The sequence below is a fragment of the Doryrhamphus excisus genome, chromosome 3 (assembly GCF_030265055.1).
Source record: "Doryrhamphus excisus isolate RoL2022-K1 chromosome 3, RoL_Dexc_1.0, whole genome shotgun sequence".
Lineage (NCBI taxonomy): Eukaryota > Metazoa > Chordata > Actinopteri > Syngnathiformes > Syngnathidae > Doryrhamphus > Doryrhamphus excisus.
Window position 1 is genome coordinate 2,988,454 of NC_080468.1, and position 17,129 is coordinate 3,005,582.

At 43.4% G+C, this 17,129-nt stretch overlaps 4 protein-coding genes across 6 annotated transcripts; 3 read left to right on the plus strand and 1 right to left on the minus strand.

Moving 5' to 3' along the window:
- Positions 1–2,898: 2,898 nt before the first annotated feature.
- On the plus strand, positions 2,899–6,278 carry si:dkey-154p10.3 (zinc finger protein 335). The gene is made up of 7 exons (XM_058068839.1): positions 2,899–3,788; positions 3,877–4,351; positions 4,424–4,487; positions 4,555–4,617; positions 4,690–4,823; positions 4,922–5,045; positions 5,132–6,278. Exons 1-7 carry the CDS (start codon positions 3,282–3,284, stop codon positions 5,349–5,351), a joined length of 1,587 nt encoding a protein of 528 aa, XP_057924822.1. The 5' UTR covers positions 2,899–3,281; the 3' UTR covers positions 5,352–6,278.
- Positions 6,279–6,385: 107 nt separating this feature from the next.
- On the plus strand, positions 6,386–11,230 carry LOC131126382 (protein disulfide-isomerase TMX3-like). Its single transcript, XM_058068840.1, has 16 exons — positions 6,386–6,681; positions 6,787–6,847; positions 7,078–7,120; positions 8,015–8,138; positions 8,212–8,257; positions 8,333–8,413; positions 8,504–8,603; positions 8,673–8,750; positions 9,128–9,194; positions 9,255–9,353; positions 9,437–9,494; positions 9,571–9,624; positions 9,780–9,836; positions 9,923–10,052; positions 10,116–10,184; positions 10,258–11,230. Exons 1-16 carry the CDS (start codon positions 6,495–6,497, stop codon positions 10,441–10,443), a joined length of 1,440 nt encoding a protein of 479 aa, XP_057924823.1. The 5' UTR covers positions 6,386–6,494; the 3' UTR covers positions 10,444–11,230.
- Positions 11,231–11,613: 383 nt separating this feature from the next.
- cdyl (chromodomain protein, Y-like) lies at positions 11,614–14,470 on the plus strand. Its single transcript, XM_058068830.1, has 7 exons — positions 11,614–11,974; positions 12,284–12,944; positions 13,030–13,265; positions 13,335–13,507; positions 13,716–13,926; positions 14,003–14,146; positions 14,215–14,470. The coding sequence occupies exons 1-7, from the start codon at positions 11,951–11,953 to the stop codon at positions 14,371–14,373; spliced, it is 1,608 nt and encodes a 535-aa protein (XP_057924813.1). The 5' UTR covers positions 11,614–11,950; the 3' UTR covers positions 14,374–14,470.
- A 384-nt stretch (positions 14,471–14,854) lies between these two features.
- Positions 14,855–16,869, minus strand: rpp40 (ribonuclease P/MRP 40 subunit). 3 transcript variants are annotated; one of them, XM_058068833.1, is made up of 9 exons: positions 16,670–16,869; positions 16,291–16,435; positions 16,163–16,228; positions 15,984–16,079; positions 15,752–15,859; positions 15,528–15,570; positions 15,390–15,431; positions 15,185–15,319; positions 14,855–15,119 (listed from the first exon to the last, which is right to left on the minus strand). In XM_058068833.1, the coding sequence occupies exons 1-9, from the start codon at positions 16,784–16,786 to the stop codon at positions 14,957–14,959; spliced, it is 915 nt and encodes a 304-aa protein (XP_057924816.1). In that variant the 5' UTR covers positions 16,787–16,869; the 3' UTR covers positions 14,855–14,956. The 3 variants fall into 3 exon arrangements, with proteins under 3 accessions (XP_057924816.1, XP_057924815.1, XP_057924814.1); XM_058068832.1 differs by having other exon boundaries at positions 14,857–15,119; positions 15,238–15,319; positions 15,390–15,570; XM_058068831.1 differs by having other exon boundaries at positions 14,857–15,119; positions 15,390–15,570.
- Between the last annotated feature and the right edge of the window lie 260 nt (positions 16,870–17,129).

The window sequence follows — 17,129 nt, forward strand, 5'->3', positions numbered from 1 at the left end:
ATAGTGGGTGTATATAATATAAATACAAATCTAGTAAAATTACTTTCATCCAAAAGAAGAACATATTTATTATTGGGGTTTTTTTTACACAAAAAATGTTTAACTATTGTTATTGTTTTGTACAACTGTTTAATCAAGTGACCAGTCCAGGGTGTACCCCGCCTCTGGCTCGAAGACAGCTAGGATAGGCTCCAGCATACCCGCGACCCTCATGAGGATAAGTGGCATAGAAAATGGATGGATGGATGGTTTAATCAGATACATGTTGCCAGGGGAGACAAATAATGCCAAAATCCATGAAACTGTATAATTTTTACATCATTGTTAACATTCTCTTAGATAAGAATTGCAGAATTTGCACATTTCCTGATCAAATATTGGACAGAAACCAAAGATGAGGCTGCCATGAGTGTCTCTTCTTGGCTCTGTTTACACGGGAATGCTCCTGAGGTTCTGCTGGATTAGTATCCAGATGGAACAGACAACTGAGTGACAGCTATGGACGCTATGGACACGCAGAACCACGTGGCACACCAAACCAAATCAAAAGAACAAAATGCATGCGTATAAGTGTGTCATTTTCCACTTTTCCACTGACGTCTTCGTTTTTGTGTCGGTTACATGAAAATGGCAATCCGGCGTTTTCAGATTTTCCCACTCTAGAAGCCTTTCCTTGTGGATAGCTCCTGAATTGGACCATGGGACCTGTTTGTTTGTTTGTCAACATATTATAATGTTGCACAAACATTTATCATACATCATGACTTTCTACAGGCTGTGTAATGTGTTTGATGTAAGTGCTAATTGGACAGTAAAACACAGGGAAATGTCATTTAGAGGCACTATGACTTGGGGGCGTGCATGATTTGGAAGGTGCTTCTGCCTGCTTGCCACTTACCCATCGAGATCCATGTTTTGACAGCAGCACCAGTTGTAGCGCAGCATGTCAAATTCTATTTTTTTACACTCTGCTGAATGAATGAATGAATTTGAAGGTCAAGATGGAGGATATATACTCAGGCTTACCGTGTGATCAGACTTGCACAACAAAGTATCAGAACATATACTACTAGACAAACAACCATTCACACCTATGGATAATTGGAGTCGCCAATTAACCTAGCATGTTTTTGGAATGTGGGAGTAAATCGGAGTACCCGGAGAAAACCCACCCACGCACGGGGAGAACATGCAAACTCCACACAGAGATGCCCAAGCGGAGATTCAAACCTGAATCTTCCTGATCTCGTGCTAAGCACTTGGACAATTTGGAACCACTTCCAGGAGTTTGATTTCAAAATGTTGAATCTCATCTCAGACATGACAGTTGTTTTGTTGCGTGACTCAAAAATGGACTGCACAGTTGGTTTGTGTAAGACAGGAAGTGAGAGTATAAGTTTGCACGCAATGTTTGTCTTCTCACTTTCAGTGTGGTTTGTAACCGCATCTGCAACTACAAGTACAAAAAAAGGGAGATTTATGTTCTAAATAATTAGATAAATACTATAAATACTGTTATAGTCAACAAGAGGTTGTGTGAAGACAGTCCGAAGATGGTCCTGCAACCAGAAAGCAGCTGCATGGTTGGGTGGATTGGTGCAGGTCTATACAATAACTAAAAACAGGATGACATGCATGACAAAGAAAGCTGACGCAAGAGAGGTTTTCTTGATTGGTTGTCTGGCTGTCTAGCAGCATACAGTCACGTATTGTGAGAACAGCACACTCCTCTCTGATTAAAACCTTGCAGTCCTTACAATATAGACCCATTTTACACATATTACTATCCTTGTTGTCACTTAATTCATTAATAGCTAATAATTCTACCCTAAAATGAAGTGCCATGTGCTTTGGCTTTTATCATCAGACCAGCATCCCACCCTGGTGATCAGGCAACTATTACAGTTTCACGGGTTAGTGACCAGCATCCAAACAGTATACAATATGTTGGTCTTGCTGGTCTTATCGGCATACTATGTCGACCCTTGTCTTATTAGCATCGCATGCTGGTAGGCTGCTCCACCACACCAGCAGAGACCAAACGGTAGTGGGAGCACCGTGCTGGAAAAACAGCATAGACCAGCATACGTTTTGTTTTCGTCCTGATTTTCATCCTGACCAGACCAGCAAAATTGGCAAAGAGTACATTTGGAGTACAGGAAGTGAACAAATGTAGTATTGCAAAATAAGTATTGCAATTGATATGAAATGGATGGGGGCTCTGCTTCTTCCTACTCCTTTTTGGGCATGTCATAAATGTCAATATATGTCATGTATTCCAATGTAACGTGTATGCATGTTCAAATGTTTGTTCTTTTTGTAATGGGAATATTGAGACAACTTTGAATCTATGTATAAATGAGTGTACGATAATACACAGTATTGGATTTTCCAATACTTGGGACTGTTTTAGGAAAAAAAACATGGAAGTGTCTTAAATGCAATCATTATTTTGGGTAAATTTGTCATTGACAAATGTTTTCTGAAAAACAAACTGTTCTTCCCCACCTTTTCAAAAACGTATTCCTTTTTAAAGTATCTATATTTTATTTATTTACCTTTTCAGTTTTCTACAAAAAATTAACAATCAACATTGTTGTACATTGTATTCAATATACCCTTTAAGTCTTGTCGAATGTTTTGTTTATTTACAACAGCCAGTGTTATACAGCTGTAACATTTTTATGACACACACCTGTATTTGTTTTGGGGAAAAACTTGAATAATGACAAATCTGGTATTTTGGAACGTCTAATTTTAGAGCAATTAATGTCTGAGAGACACGTTTAAAATGTAATGTTTCTGACTTTGTGCTCACCATCATGGCGGCCAATTACTACGGAAGTGGCTACAGAGTCGATTTAAGCCTGGTATCCTTGATGGAAACGATGTCGAGTTCCAGGTCTGGCTGTTGGGGGCAGTAGCAACGAGCAGACGTTGACTCGCACTTGGAAGGATTCGGACGAAGAACAAGCAACTGAAGAATGATGACGAAAAACAACGACGGAATACCTATTCCACAAAAGTTATGAAAACGCGAAATGTTTTGTAGTCAACAGATGAAATTTATTTAATGTAACTTCAGTTTCCGCTAGCATGTTAGCATCAGTACAGCAAAGTCACCTCTCTTGTTAGCATGCTAATATTAGCACCGTTGCTGCTTGGTCACTTTTGTTGACACCACGTGACAGTTTCAACTTTTTAAATCAAGCACTGGATTTGACCTCCATCTTGAATCCGTTTATCTAGTCGAGTTTTCATAAATTACGTCAGACAGAAGGATGTCACCCTACAGGGTGAAAGCTCACGACGTCCAGCCAACATCACAGACGGCACCCTCCGTGGAAGATGATGACGTCACCACTTTGAGCTGGAAGCAACGGTACCGTGACATCAGCCCCGTGACGCTGCAGCTGGGAGGCGGGGCTGTGAGTGCCAGTCTGTACTGTGACGTCATTGATGGACTCCGCGGCCTGGCGGAATCCTTCCTGGTGGAGATTTACCGCTGTAAGCTTTGCCAGTTCACCTGTGAAATGAAGACCGCCATCAGCAGCCACCTGCTGCTCAGGCACCACCCCCCATCCCTCACCTCGCTCTCCTGCATGGACGGGGCTGAGGAGGCGAGGCTTCAGCAAGCATCTTTGGCCTATCCGCTGGACCTGGCAGAGTCCAAACAGAGTGAGGAGGATGAGGACTTCCTGTTGTACAACATGCTGGACAACATGAGTCCGCCCACCTGTGATGTAAACAGCACTGAGGGGGAGCTGCAGGTTGCTCACAACTGTGAGGTGACAAGCACACACACACACACACACAGACACAGACACACACACACATGTTGTGTGATAGTAGCTAAGTGGACATGTCCTCCTGCAGGTTAGCCCTCTCTTTGAAGAGGACGAATCCATCTTCCCTCTTAAGAGGACGCCTGTAGAACTCCCTCGTTCCACTGATCCCCCAGCCACTCAGGAAGAAATAGCGCAGTCCGCCCACCTCATGACGCTCGGACTGTGTCGAATCACCGCCACACGGACGCCTTTGCCTCCGGTTTCCATCCAACAGCGTCCAGCTGATGACTTGGACCGACTGCCATTGAAGGATACCCGGAAAGACGTGAAGAGACGCCGTCTGTCGTGTTCTCTCTGTCTGGTGAAGCTGCCGTCCAGGCGGCTGTTGGACGCACATGTCAAGTGTCACCAGTCATCAAGCAGCGTCACGCGCCGTAGAAAGACAGCCGATAGGTGGATGGAGCTGAAGCCTGATTGGAGGAAGCACCACAGGAGGAGGGAGGAGGAGAAAAAAGAGGATTCAAATGTGAAAGCAGTCCAACTTCCTGAAGATGTATACACAGGTAAAATAAAAACTTTTGAAAAAGTAATTGATCAGTGATCTATAAATACTGATATATACACGTCTTCTGTAGATGAAAAGAAATGTTTGATTGGACCATCTGACAGCAGGGAGAAGAAGGGGACATACCTGGACAGGTGATGATTGACAGTTCAGTGACATCATCAGAGCGACGAACTGACTTGTTTTGACTTGTCATTCTAGTGACTTATCTGCAACTTCAAAAGAAGAAGAGTCATCAGGTTTCATCTGTTCACTCTGTCACAGGTTACTTCAATACCCGCAATCGCTCACCTGGCGTCTAATGTGGACCAATCAGAAACTTTGTTTCCTTCACAGAAAGTTCTCAAGCAAAGTGACACTGCAGCGCCACCTAGGGGTCCACAGTGGAGACAAACCTTTCTCATGTCCTCAGTGTTCTTACAGGAGCAGACTTAAGGACTCTCTGCTGCAACACATGAGGACACATACAGGTCACACGCATGAAGGCACACACACACACACAGACACACACATGCACACCAAGTTGACATGAGCTGTTGACACTGATTCAGTGTGTGTGTGCACGTAGGTGAGAAACCCTACAAGTGTGACGAGTGTCCGTATGCCTCAATTGATCGCAGTTCTTTGCTGCGACACTCGAGAACTCACAGCCAAGAGAAACCTTACAAGTGTCAACACTGTGACTACTGCAGGTAACACACATACACAAACACACACACACACACACACACACACACACTCATTGTATCCCAACAGTTTTGTTTTTTATAATTGTCAGTATCCAGAAGAAAAGTTTGGATCTTCACGCTCGGCGCCATCACACCGGGGAGACGTTTCCATGCCAACAGTGTGAGTACTCCAGTCCTGACCGCCAGCTGTTACTGCAACATACACGCAGACGCCATGCCCCCTCCAAGAGAACCCCCTCGAAACCTACAACTCAGCCCCGTTGGACAACAAAGATGGAATCATCTCATAGAAAATATAAGAAGTCATAATAGTAACACTTTAAATGTGTTCCAGTGTGTTCTATAAAGATTTGTGCTTGACTTGAATTCATTCAATCCTGAAGTGATGTAGGACGAGGAAGGAAATATTTTTGGACTATTGTCATGTGACAGTCTTTCTTCTATTTACCATTTTAATGCATTGTAATAACTTTTTATAAACATGCATTTTCTAATTCCAGCGTTTCATTTTCTTGAAAGAATGGAAGAAGACAATTTTCGCATTGTAGATCTGCAGAATGTTTCACACAATATAAATTATGCACAATGTCATCATCAAATGTACTTATTTGTTCATCTAACACACACAGAACAATGCTAGCATGTTAGCAACTTCATGATGTCACTTTTCTTTTCAGCTGTGGCTGTGGCCATTTTTTTTAATTCACATACCACTTACAGCAATCTGCTACCCGTAGGGGTCAAACTACATGTTTTGGATGCAGCAAAATGCATTTGGTGCGCAATGAGATGTTTATGCTTTGGAAATCACAGCAGCTGAAACGTAAGTTCCACCATTTTGTAGTTATTTCATCGTATTTGTGACACTTTTTAATGTCACAAAATGGCAATGTTCAAACGGGCTGAAAGTGATCATGTTTTATGCACAACAGGCATGAAGAAAATCCATCCATCCATCTTTAATGCCGCTTATCCTGCCTATGGTCGCGGGTATGCTGGAGCCTATCCCAGCTGACTTTGGGCAAGAGGCTGGGACATTGACCAAAATGCAAATGCAAGTATGCCATATTTATTAGTACGCAGGGCTCACAGCGAGGAGACCGGAGTTCAATTCCACCCTCGGCCATCTCTGTGTGGAGTTTGCATGTTTGCCCCGTGGGTTTTCTCCGGGTACTCCGGTTTCCTAGCATATTTCAAAAACATGCTAGGTTAATTGGTACTCCAAATTGTCCATAGGTATGAATGTGAGTGTGAATGGTTGTTTGTCTATATGTGCCCTGTGATTGGCTGGCGACCGGTCCAGGGTGTACCCCGCCTCTCGCCCGAAGACAGCTGGGATAGGCTCCAGCACCCCCGCGACACTCGTGAGGATAAGCGGTAGCCCCGATACTAATGTTAATAATTTTCATACCAATATCTGTCATCCCTGATTGAAACACTTTTGTAAACTAAATGTTTTCAAACACTTTTAACTTGAAGGAAGACACTTTGGACTTTCGTAGCGTTATTTGTGTTTTGTCAATAAAGTTGAAGACCTTTGAAGACAATGTGATAATCTTGGATTACAAGCGTGCAGATTACTTGCACGCTCTTAATCTGCTCAACATGTGCGACCGGAGGAAGTCACTGGTGGTCTCAGGTATTTTTGACTGCTTTGTCGTAGAAAGAGGGGAAAAAATAAAATAATTATTTTTTTTACATTTCTAAGAGATGAATTGTGTTCCTGGTGTTTGTTGTGTGGTAGCGGTGCTGCTGTGTGCGTTCTTCACCTCTGCGTGGGCCTTTGTTGAGGAGCTTGGTGACTCGTAAGTACAATTTAGTTCTACTCACCTGTCAGTGTTCAGTGTATTTGGATCATGCTTCAGAAAGTTACATCACTCAACAGTTTATTTATCCCTAACCTAGCTAACTAATCAACAAGCAAACACTTTTTTGTATTATTACATTTTGTATACATTGCATTGGATTTGTTATTACATTCTGTATATCCATGTATTGGTTTTGTTTGCGTTCATGACTTTTTATGTCCCAACAGTTTCGTGGATATGCGTGAAGACAACGACGTTTGGCTCATTAAAGTACGTTGATCAGTAGTGAACTTTTTACCACCTATGGTTCTCTCGATACCACATTTTATGTGGGGGGGGGGCTGTCCATTGCTGATTTACATAAACCCACTAAAGAAATTGAATGGCACTCTTCTTTAACTTTTCTTTTTGTTGTCTTTAATTCTCAAGACAAGGTGTCACAGAATTTTCTCCATGTACATAAATATATTGGTAATTTTTTTGGCACCCCCTGGAGGCCACAGTGCCCATAGCATTTCCTTACATTGCTTAATGCAGTGATTTTCAACCACTCTGCCGTGAGGAATTATCCTATATAATTAAAAAAAACATTTATTAATCATTTTCTGCAAATATTATATCATTGTCGAGTGTTCGTGGTGTAAAGACTGGCAGAGTAAAGGAATATTCGTCCGTGTGGCAACACGTAGCTCATTGCCTCGTTCCTCCAATAGACTTAGTGATGCACGTGAGAGGTCGTGGTGACATTTTGTAACATTTTGGTTAGTGGTGTGCCGTGAGGAATTGTCCTATATCATTAAAAAAAAACATTATTAATCATTTTCTGCAAATGTTATATCATTGTCGAGTGTCTGTGGTGTAAAGACTGGCAGAGTAAAGGAATATTCGTCCGTGTGGCAACACGTAGCTGATTGCCTCGTTCCTCCAATAGACTTAGTGATGCACGTGAGAGGTCGTGGTGACATTTTGGAACATATTTAGTTAGTGGTGTGCCGCAAGATTTTTCCAACAAAAAACGTTCCGTGGTTTAAAAAGGGTTGAAAAACACTGTCTTAATGGGCCAGCCGCCTCCGTGTGGTGCTGAACAATGTTTGATGTATGATGTGACCACAAAGTGGCACTGTAGTGTACCGAGGAGCTGATATGATCATTGTGTCCATGCAGTTTTACGCCCCCTGGTGTTCCTTCTGCAAACAGCTGGATCCCGTGTGGCATCAGGTTGGTTCCGAGTTGAAGAGCGTCGGATCTCTGGTCAACGTTGGCAAATGTGATGCGACTGCTAACAGCGGTGAGATTACCTTCCTACTTTAACAAAGAAACTACATCTCCATGTTAACACATCTCTTTCACATCTCACAAAGCTTTAGCCAAAGAGTTCAAAGTGCGAGGTTATCCAGCCATCTTCATGTGAGTGCAGTACACCAGCCAATCAGCATCCAAGACAATGCAATGATGTCATCATGTCATCATCTGCCTTTTCAGGTGGAAGAAAAATGTCAAATATACTTATTTAGGACCCAGAACCAAAGATGGAATCATGGACTTTGCTGAACGTGTTAGTGGGTAAGTCATCACCCTCCGCCACATTAACATGTCAGTGTGTCATCGTGTCAAATGTGGAAGTAATTGTGTGATCATGTTGTCATGTATCAGTCCGCTGATTCGACCTTTGACCAGTGTGCAGCTCTTCCAACATGCTTTGAGCCGTCATGATGTCGTGTTTGTTTATATTGGGGCATCTTCGCCACTCAAGGTACACAAACACACACACATAAACTAACACGCACACACACACTAACCACATTGACGTGTGTGTTTACAGGGTGTGTACTCGGCTGCTGCTCAAGATCTCATTACTTCTACATTCTTCTTCTCTGCCAGCAGAGACATCGTGCCCAAGGTTCAATCACAAAAAAACTATACATTCAAAGACACTAAGTGATTTAAGTCGAATTCATGTTTTGAGTGTAGATGTACATATTTTCTGGGATTTCAGAGCATACTTAAATGCATCAACTTGTATTTCCGCAGTAATGTTAGTGAGTGATAACATCCATATGAATCCTCACAAGGATTGTGGGTATGATGGAGTCTATCCCAGCTGTCTTTGAGCGAGAGGCAGGGTACACCCTGGACTGGTGGCCAGCCAATCACGGGGCACATATAGACAAACAACCATTCACACTCACATTCATACCTATGGACAATTTGGAGTCTCCAATCCACACACTGGATATATCTGGTATGAAATCTTTTGATATGACTGATATCTTCCAGAGCGTGTCGCTGCCTTCCCTTCCTGCTGTGGTCGTATTTAAAGATGGAACCTACTTCACCTTCAATGGTAAGACTCCACATCTCACCTTTAACCTTTGCCCCCTATCTCATCTTGTTTGTGTTTCAGAGGTCAGTGACGGTGAGCTGAAGGCGTGGATCAACAAAGAGCGCTTCCCGAACTACATGCAAGTGGACAGCTACACGCTGTACGCCATGGGAGAGTCAGGTGACCTGATGACACAACAACATCACTCAGATACACACAAACAAAACACAACATTGACATCTTTGCGCTAACTCTTCCTGCAGATAAACTGGTCCTGTTGGCCCTGCTGGAGGAGGCCAATGTGGGCCAACAAAGTCTCAGGTTTGACCTCTGCCAAGGACTTCCTGTCTCTATGACCTCTGTGTGATCTCACTTTATGTCTTTGTCACATGTTCAGGTACAAAAGTCTTGTACAGAAAGTGGCAGAGGAATACAAAGAAATCTACAGCAGGTCAGGAAGTCAACAGGCAGAATACAAATTCTAAAATGCGCTTTGCCCCTTAGTGTGTGTGTGTGTGTGTGTGTGTGTGTGTGTGTGTGTGTGTGTGTGTGTGTGTGTGTGTGTGAGAATTAAACCATGTCATGTTTTTGTTCTCATTCTTACAGAAATGTTCACTTTGGCTTCATGGAGGGGAATGAATACATCAATGGACTCATCATGGGGTGATCATGCACACAAACACAAGTGACAATTTATTTCCTGCGTTGTTGATGAGGATGGTTACTCATTTGTGTATGTGTGTTGTTAGCGAGCTGCATCTTCCCACTATCGTCATGTTGAACCTATCCACTGACAGCTACTTCCTGCCGCTGACGTCAGTAGACACAGAACGCCACCTAGTGGACTTTGTGGACCAGGTTCTGGATGGCAGCATTCAGGTGAGACCTGAAATGAAAAAAAAACTGAGTTGGTTGTGAGACTCTTTCTTTTTGTTTTTTTAGAGTCAGGGAGGAAACGGAGTCACTCAGCGAGTCAGACGCTTCATTTACGAAACCAAAGTCACACTCATGGTACTCCCCGTCACCTCTTTCTGTTTGAGTCTCACTGTCCTCATGGTTGTCTTCTCTGTTTGTCCGGTTGAAGCCACTCCTCATTGAGGCTCCGCTGCTCGGCTGCTTCCTGCTCGGCTTCCCGCTCGGGCTGATTGGATTCTTGTGCATGCTCTGCTGGAAGATTCGGTCCAGTCGAGGAGATGATGATGACGATGATGACAGCCAGGAGCTTGTGGCGCAGTCACGTAGAAAAATATCCAACAAGAAATCTGACTGACTGATCTGCATCAGCAGAACCTCAGAAGAACTTGAGAATTGACTCCAGGTGTCTTGCCATCTCATTTTATGTGGCTCATGAAAGCCTGGAAATAATGTGTTTTTCCGTCTAAATGAGTCCTTTAAATTCTCTAAGTTCTTTCATTTTAACTGAAAATATATTATACTGCATGCAGTTCTTCTAAACCTTAATATTACCTGATAATTCAACAAGATAGTCCTAGCATTTTTTGTTATTAAAAATAAGTACTTCATCATCAGCTTCTCATCTTGACTTCCCTTTTCAAAGCAAGTTATCCATCTTTTTTCTAAGGAAAACTATAATTGTGTAAAAATATGATGTGGCAATTATACATTAATATTATTATCTTTTTATTTTTTATGGTTAATTGTTTCCAAACCTGACTGCGAAGTGAATTGTGCAGGATTCAATATACAAAATATTTCCGTAGTTCTGTAGTAGTATTTGTTTACACCCCTCTAGATATGATTTTTACCATTATGAAAGGCCTCTAGACATGAAATAACACCACTATAGTTACATGTGCACTCATATTAGCCAATATAGTACTTATATCAAAATTTAAAAGCCATTTAAGAGATAAGACTTGCGCTTGGGTGTGTTTCAATCAATGTCTTCCAGACATGTGGACAGGATTCAGTGTTAAGCTTTAGTTGGAGTACAACCACAACAGTGCCCTGTGTTGTTATTATGATGATGATGACTATTATGTTAATATTGTGCCTGTTGTGAGGTAAATAATTCAAAAATAATAAAAGCCTATCTGGGTGAGTCAATGATGTCAATGATGATGTTTTTTTTTAATCAATTTACTGGAATGGTAATTAATGCATTAGTAAAATGGTAACAAAATGTCGTCCAACACACTATATTGTTATTGTTTAATTATATACATACTGAATAATATACAGTAATAATAATAATGTTGCTCTAATTCATCAATTTCAACGAGTGAATACGTTGCATGTCAACAGTTTTACTATGCATGCGTACCTTCTTGGTTTCATAATAATCTTTTTTATTGTCCTAGCAAAAGTAACAAACTTTTGTTATAAATTTGATGATGTTGCCGTTAGGACACTTTTTGGCTTCCCTTCCTCGTCATCCTGTCAAGGAGGAGGGGCCTAATCAAGGTGAGTCAACACGCATCGACCGTCAATCACTGGTTGTTAGTTACTTTCATTGCGTCAATATTTACTTCTTCGCATGGTATGTTTAGTTACATTCACACATATACTTACACTTGAACTTAAAACGTAAAATAGTGTTGAAACGTCTCTTTCCTTTAACGCTGTGCTTTTATTGTGAAGATCAGTCAGCGCGGAAGTTCCCCGCAGGCTCAAGTCAAACAGCTAATGGCTAGCAGCTAGCTCAATCCGTGAAATAAAGCAATAATCGAGAATCGAACGGAACCGCCGCCTTTCTTTCATGATTCCGACCAACTGAAGACGTTCGAGGAAGTTGTTGGCTCTCTCGAGCCGTCTCCATGGCGACGGAAGACTTGTACGAGGTGACGCTAACATGCTAACATGCTAATGTTCAAGTTATACTAAAGTTTACAAAGGTTTTATCAGCGTTTTTCCATGGAGTGACGTCATACAACACTTTATCAAAACCATCTCTAAAATTAATTTTACCTTCGACTTGGAGACACTAATTTGATTCAAAAGTCTCCACATAGTTAGCCCGAAGCTAATGAAGATCAGATGATCTTTAGTTTAAGTAAGGATAGGTGATATTTGTGTCACTGTTTTTGTCAATATTTATTACGTATATGTGTTGTAACGAGAATATGTAAATGAGCTGAGTTCTGCCACAGGTGGAGAGGATCGTGGATAAGAGAAAGAACAGGAAGGGGAGGGTTGAGTACCTTGTCAGGTGGCGAGGTTATGGCTCAGAGGGTGACACGTGGGAGCCCGAGAGTCACCTGTCCACGTGCATGGTGTACGTGCATGAATTTAATCGCCAGCAGGTACAGTGCCAGAGAGACGGCACCTTGCTGCGCTCCACCCGCAGCTACCTGTGTAGTTCGGCCCGCAGACCTCCCTGCGGCCCGCCGCCAGACCTCACCCAACTTCTGAACACTGGCCTAGATCAAAGCCTGGAGGGTCGGCCCGCCACAGTACTAAACAACCTGTCGCAGTCATCGGCGAGTCCGATGTCAGCAGCCCCGGTTGGTCCGGCCCGCCGCAGCCTGGACTTAGCCAAAAGTGGGATTAAGATCCTGGTCCCCAAAAGCCCCATGAACAGCCACTTTGACTCAGAGGAGTCCCCCAGTGAGGCGGCTCATAGTCTGGACGCCGGAGCACGAGATGCCCACACCGTCCCCCCAGAGGTTGCCCTTGAGCAACCGGCAGGGGTTCAACTGGGCCCGGGGGAGGAACGTGCCCGCATGGGGATCAGGTCACGCTGCCATAACACTCTGCCCCCGCCGCGCCTGCCCATCACGCCTGCCGGCATGCGCTCCCTTAGCGGGACAGGTAGGATTCAAAAGTCAAAAATGAAGACTGCCTCTCTGCTACGTTTTTGGATGTAAGCCCTTCCCGCATGACTTTGTGTCCTCAGGCACTTCCGGAATGATGGAGGCCGTTGCCGTCAGCAGGATGTCTGGGCTGCAGAGCGCGGTCACTGTGGCAAAGCGCCGTCTGGAGGAACGTGCTTTTGACAAGCGTTTGCGTTTCAGCGTGCGGCAGACAGAGAGCGCTTACCGCTACCGCGACATTGTGGTCAAGAAACAAGATGGCTTCACGCACATCCTGTTGTCCACCAAGAGCTCGGAGAACAATGCCCTCAATCCTGAGGTGTGTAGACCCTGTCCCCCATGAACAAAGCATGTTTTGTTTTTTTTTCATTTTCTCCCTATGATCCAGGTGATGAAAGAAATCCAGAGCGCAATGGCGACGGCGGCATCAGATGACAGTAAGCTGGTGTTACTGGGCGCCATTGGCAGCATCTTCTGCTGCGGCCTGGACTTCTTGCACTTTATTAAATGCCTGACAGAGGACAGGAAGAAGGAGAGCATTAAAATGGCTGAAACTATAAGGTAAGTGGTTATTGAATTCATGGATGGTACACTACTTCCTGTTACCAGCAGAGGCGCTGCTGATTGAAAAAGTGGCATGCAAACAAACATGAGTTGAGAATATTCAGACAGGATTATATGAAAAGAGTCAATAAATGAATTGATGAAATGGCGCCGGCTGTGAGCAATAGCAGCGAGTGCTCCGCTTACGTTATCTCTTTTTCCTCAGGACATTCGTCAACACTTTCATCCAGTTCAGGAAGCCCATTGTGGCCGCTATCAATGGGCCGGCGGTTGGCCTCGGTGCTGCAATCTTGCCGCTTTGTGATGTAGTATGGGCCAACGAGAAGGCGTGGTTCCAGACGCCGTACACGTCTTACGGACAGACCCCTGACGCCTGCTCTTCATTCACCTTCCCCCGCATCATGGGCCCACTCTCGGTCAGTCCACTTACACTAGGCTAACTTCCATGCTCATGTTCCAGGCTAATAAGTGGAACGTTCAATCCTTTTGCAGGCTAATGAGCTGCTCCTGAGCGGCAGGAAGTTGACAGCTCAGGAGGCTTGTTCTAAAGGATTGGTATCGCAGGTTCTCTGGCCGGGAACCTTCACGCAGGAAGTGATGCTGAGAATCAAAGAGCTGGTGACAGTCGACTCTCTTGTGAGTCTTACATGGACATGCAAGTGTGAAAGTAGTGTTTCTACAAATCCTCTACTTCCTGTTTGCAGGTTCTGCGAGAGTCCAAAGCCTTGATGAGGAACACCAGCCGCAGTGCTCTGGAGCAAACCAATGAGCGTGAGTGCGAGGCCTTGAAGAGAATTTGGGGCTCATCACAGGGAACTGACGCCATCTTGCAGCACCTGCAAAGAAAGTCTGAGCTCTTCTAGGACCTGGATTTCATTGTACCAGTACACTATGTGATGTCGGTGGCTGTGGACCCATAAACTGCAGAAATGATTTGCTAAAAAAACTAGCTCATTAGCATACCTGAGGTTTCCTCCAGCCAATCATCTGTGGACAAACTCGACATGAACATTCCTAGAGGGACATTCTAGACACTTGGACCAATTTCTCTCCTGGGATTTTGATGCCATATCATTGTGCCTTGTAATGTGGGTCAACTTTAACTGTTTGCCCGCTCCCTGTTTTCTCTAAGTCAACAGGAATTGATGTTTCATCTTTTCTAAAAGTCATAAAACAAAATGAAGTATAGTCGCCCTATACTGGTCAACCTGGTCTTTTTAGGCCACTAATAATCCTGAAAATTTGAATAACCAAATCAAATATGTTGAAAGGTCAGACATTATTCAAACTTTTGAAACTGTTGAGGGGGGTAAATGTCAGAAGCAGAAGTCATCAAACAGCATGTTTATTGAAAATAAACTATCACATGATAAACTTAAATGAACAGTCATAACATGACTAAAAAAATCTCACTGAAATCTCAAACTACAGTGCTTCATTGTTGTTTCATTGGTGTGTTGACGGGGTGGAAGTGGCCATATGTAAGCAGTAGGTTTGGTCTTGGAAGAGAAGTAGAGTGTAGAAGGGTCCGCCCTGTGCGTACAGACTGTCGAAGCCGTGAACAGTCATGGCTACCCAGGATATCGAACAGGGCCCTTCCAGGTAACGCCTGCGAGACAGGTGAAGACATTGATTGACTGCCAAAAAGGTGACTGCCGTGACGTCAGAAATTACCTGAGTTCTTGGATGAGTAACAAAATGTTATGGGGAAGCAGCAGCCCGCTCACAGAAAGGCTCGTGCTCTGAGCGACCGTGTTGGTCAGCTCTGGATACGCCAATGAGGACAGGAAGTTATCAGGTGTGTTGTCGCTGTGTGTCAAAATAAAGTCAAGTCACGTGACAATAGGGAGCATGTCGGCTGCTCCGACCGCCTTCTCACCAGCTCACGTCGGCAGCCACTGCGCCGAGCCATTCCAGGAAGCTGAATGCATCATATGACTGCAGGTCAGAGGTCATCATGGCGGGACAAGGCAAGTGAGTCAGAGTGCGACTTATGACCTCTGGTGTGTGCACAGACCATTCATATTGCGAGAGGAGTGGCTGCAGTGCATCTACGTCCCCTGCATACAATAAAAAAAATGTATAAATCACATTGTAAATTAATTTCTGAGATGAGAAAGCACAATGCATTTTTATGTCAAAATTATTCTAAAATATGTTCCTTAGTAACATACATTGTATCGTGTTTGTACACACTGATACTGAGGCCATTGACTTTATATATTTGCAATATTTCCTCACCTGAATGACTGGACAACAGGAAGTCCATCCTTAAGGGAAGTCGTGACTTCAGACCTGTGAGTAGACGTTGGTAACCCCGCCCACCAGGAGTCACATCCATACTGATGACTACAAGTACACAGAAGCGACATGTTAGCATGGAAGGCATGCTTAATATCTCTAATCCAAATATCTACATCGCATCCTGAGTAGCCATGGTGTTCTGGTGCTTTGCAGAGGAAGCAATCCAGACCGTGTCTGCTGACTTTTGTCAGCTTTGATCTCCAAGCTTTTCCTTCAACTCCCAACAGCTCGTATGAGTCTTTATCCAGAGAGAGACAGAGGTGTCCTGTACACACATTAGTGAGACATCTTTAGCGTAACGCTAGTGCACATCTGCCAATAATAAAATAATTACATGTGGGTTTTTACCATTTGGCATTAAAAAGACACAGTTGTCTTCTTCAATGCGAGTTTTGTAGGACAGGCCACACACTCCTGAAACAAAGAGTATTGTTCATGTGGCAGCCCTGGTTGGATGTCATTTGACAAGCGCGTACCTTGGCACACAGCAGTCTTCACAAAGTGTTCTTCGAGAAGTTCATAGAGCGGAAGCTTCCGGATCAGGTAGAAACTTTGGAAACTCTTCAATGCCACGTCCAGGTGAGAGGGGGCGGAGTCACGCTCAGGCAGCAGCACAGTCACCTGTGGAATAAAAACATCTAAAACAAGATTAGATTAACCTTTATATAACATTACACCTGCGGACTTGAGAACACAATATAAATATGTATAAATGTGAATATTTGCATGTATATACATATATAAGAAATATAAAGCGGAGGAAAATGATGATCACATTGCTGGTTTCCATGTTGACTGTCTCTGCCCACGTGACGAAGTAGCGGCTAATGCTAATGCTAATACTACAGCACTTGCCTTGCAGTTAAAGTGCTGCTGCTCCACCTGCGCACCAAGCCGGTTCTTGTCATCTAACAAACTGGACCTTTCACAGACCAGTAGTGAACGAGGTGTGCGCTCCAGTTCCGTGCTCATCGGAACAGCGACGTTCTAACAAACTTGACACAAACACACTACTGAGCAGTCCCAGCCGGAAGTGAAGCGCCACACTTGTTCCTGTTACGCCAAGCGTGCTTTTGTTTCTACGTCATTTTCCTTTATTTACGACGTTACACTCATTTCGTATACATTTTTATTTACGTTCTGGTTTTAATATAATACTACAGACAACTTGGTTTTATAACTTACATTTTAAAAAATATTTTAAATATATACATATATATATATTATGTATATTCTTATTATTATTAGTAGTAGTAGTACTAGTATTATTATTAGAATTATTATTAATGCAACTACCATTTGCGACATTTCTTTA

Coding starts and splice junctions, on each gene's coding strand:
- si:dkey-154p10.3 (XM_058068839.1), top strand. CDS start 3,282: ATGTCACCCTACAGGGTGAAAGCTCACGACGTCCAGCCAACATCACAG. Junction 4,488..4,554: donor AAGGGGACATACCTGGACAG/GTGATGATTGAC, acceptor TTGTCATTCTAG/TGACTTATCTGCAACTTCAA. Junction 4,618..4,689: donor ATCTGTTCACTCTGTCACAG/GTTACTTCAATA, acceptor TTTCCTTCACAG/AAAGTTCTCAAGCAAAGTGA.
- LOC131126382 (XM_058068840.1), top strand. CDS start 6,495: ATGTTTTCAAACACTTTTAACTTGAAGGAAGACACTTTGGACTTTCGT. Junction 6,682..6,786: donor GAAGTCACTGGTGGTCTCAG/GTATTTTTGACT, acceptor GTTGTGTGGTAG/CGGTGCTGCTGTGTGCGTTC. Junction 9,625..9,779: donor TACAAAGAAATCTACAGCAG/GTCAGGAAGTCA, acceptor TCATTCTTACAG/AAATGTTCACTTTGGCTTCA.
- cdyl (XM_058068830.1), top strand. CDS start 11,951: ATGGCGACGGAAGACTTGTACGAG. Junction 12,945..13,029: donor GCGCTCCCTTAGCGGGACAG/GTAGGATTCAAA, acceptor TTGTGTCCTCAG/GCACTTCCGGAATGATGGAG. Junction 13,508..13,715: donor AAAATGGCTGAAACTATAAG/GTAAGTGGTTAT, acceptor CTTTTTCCTCAG/GACATTCGTCAACACTTTCA.
- rpp40 (XM_058068831.1), bottom strand. CDS start 16,786: ATGAGCACGGAACTGGAGCGCACACCTCGTTCACTACTGGTCTGTGAA. Junction 15,571..15,751: donor CCTGTTGTCCAGTCATTCAG/GTGAGGAAATAT, acceptor TATTGTATGCAG/GGGACGTAGATGCACTGCAG. Junction 15,120..15,184: donor TTACTCATCCAAGAACTCAG/GTAATTTCTGAC, acceptor CCTGTCTCGCAG/GCGTTACCTGGAAGGGCCCT.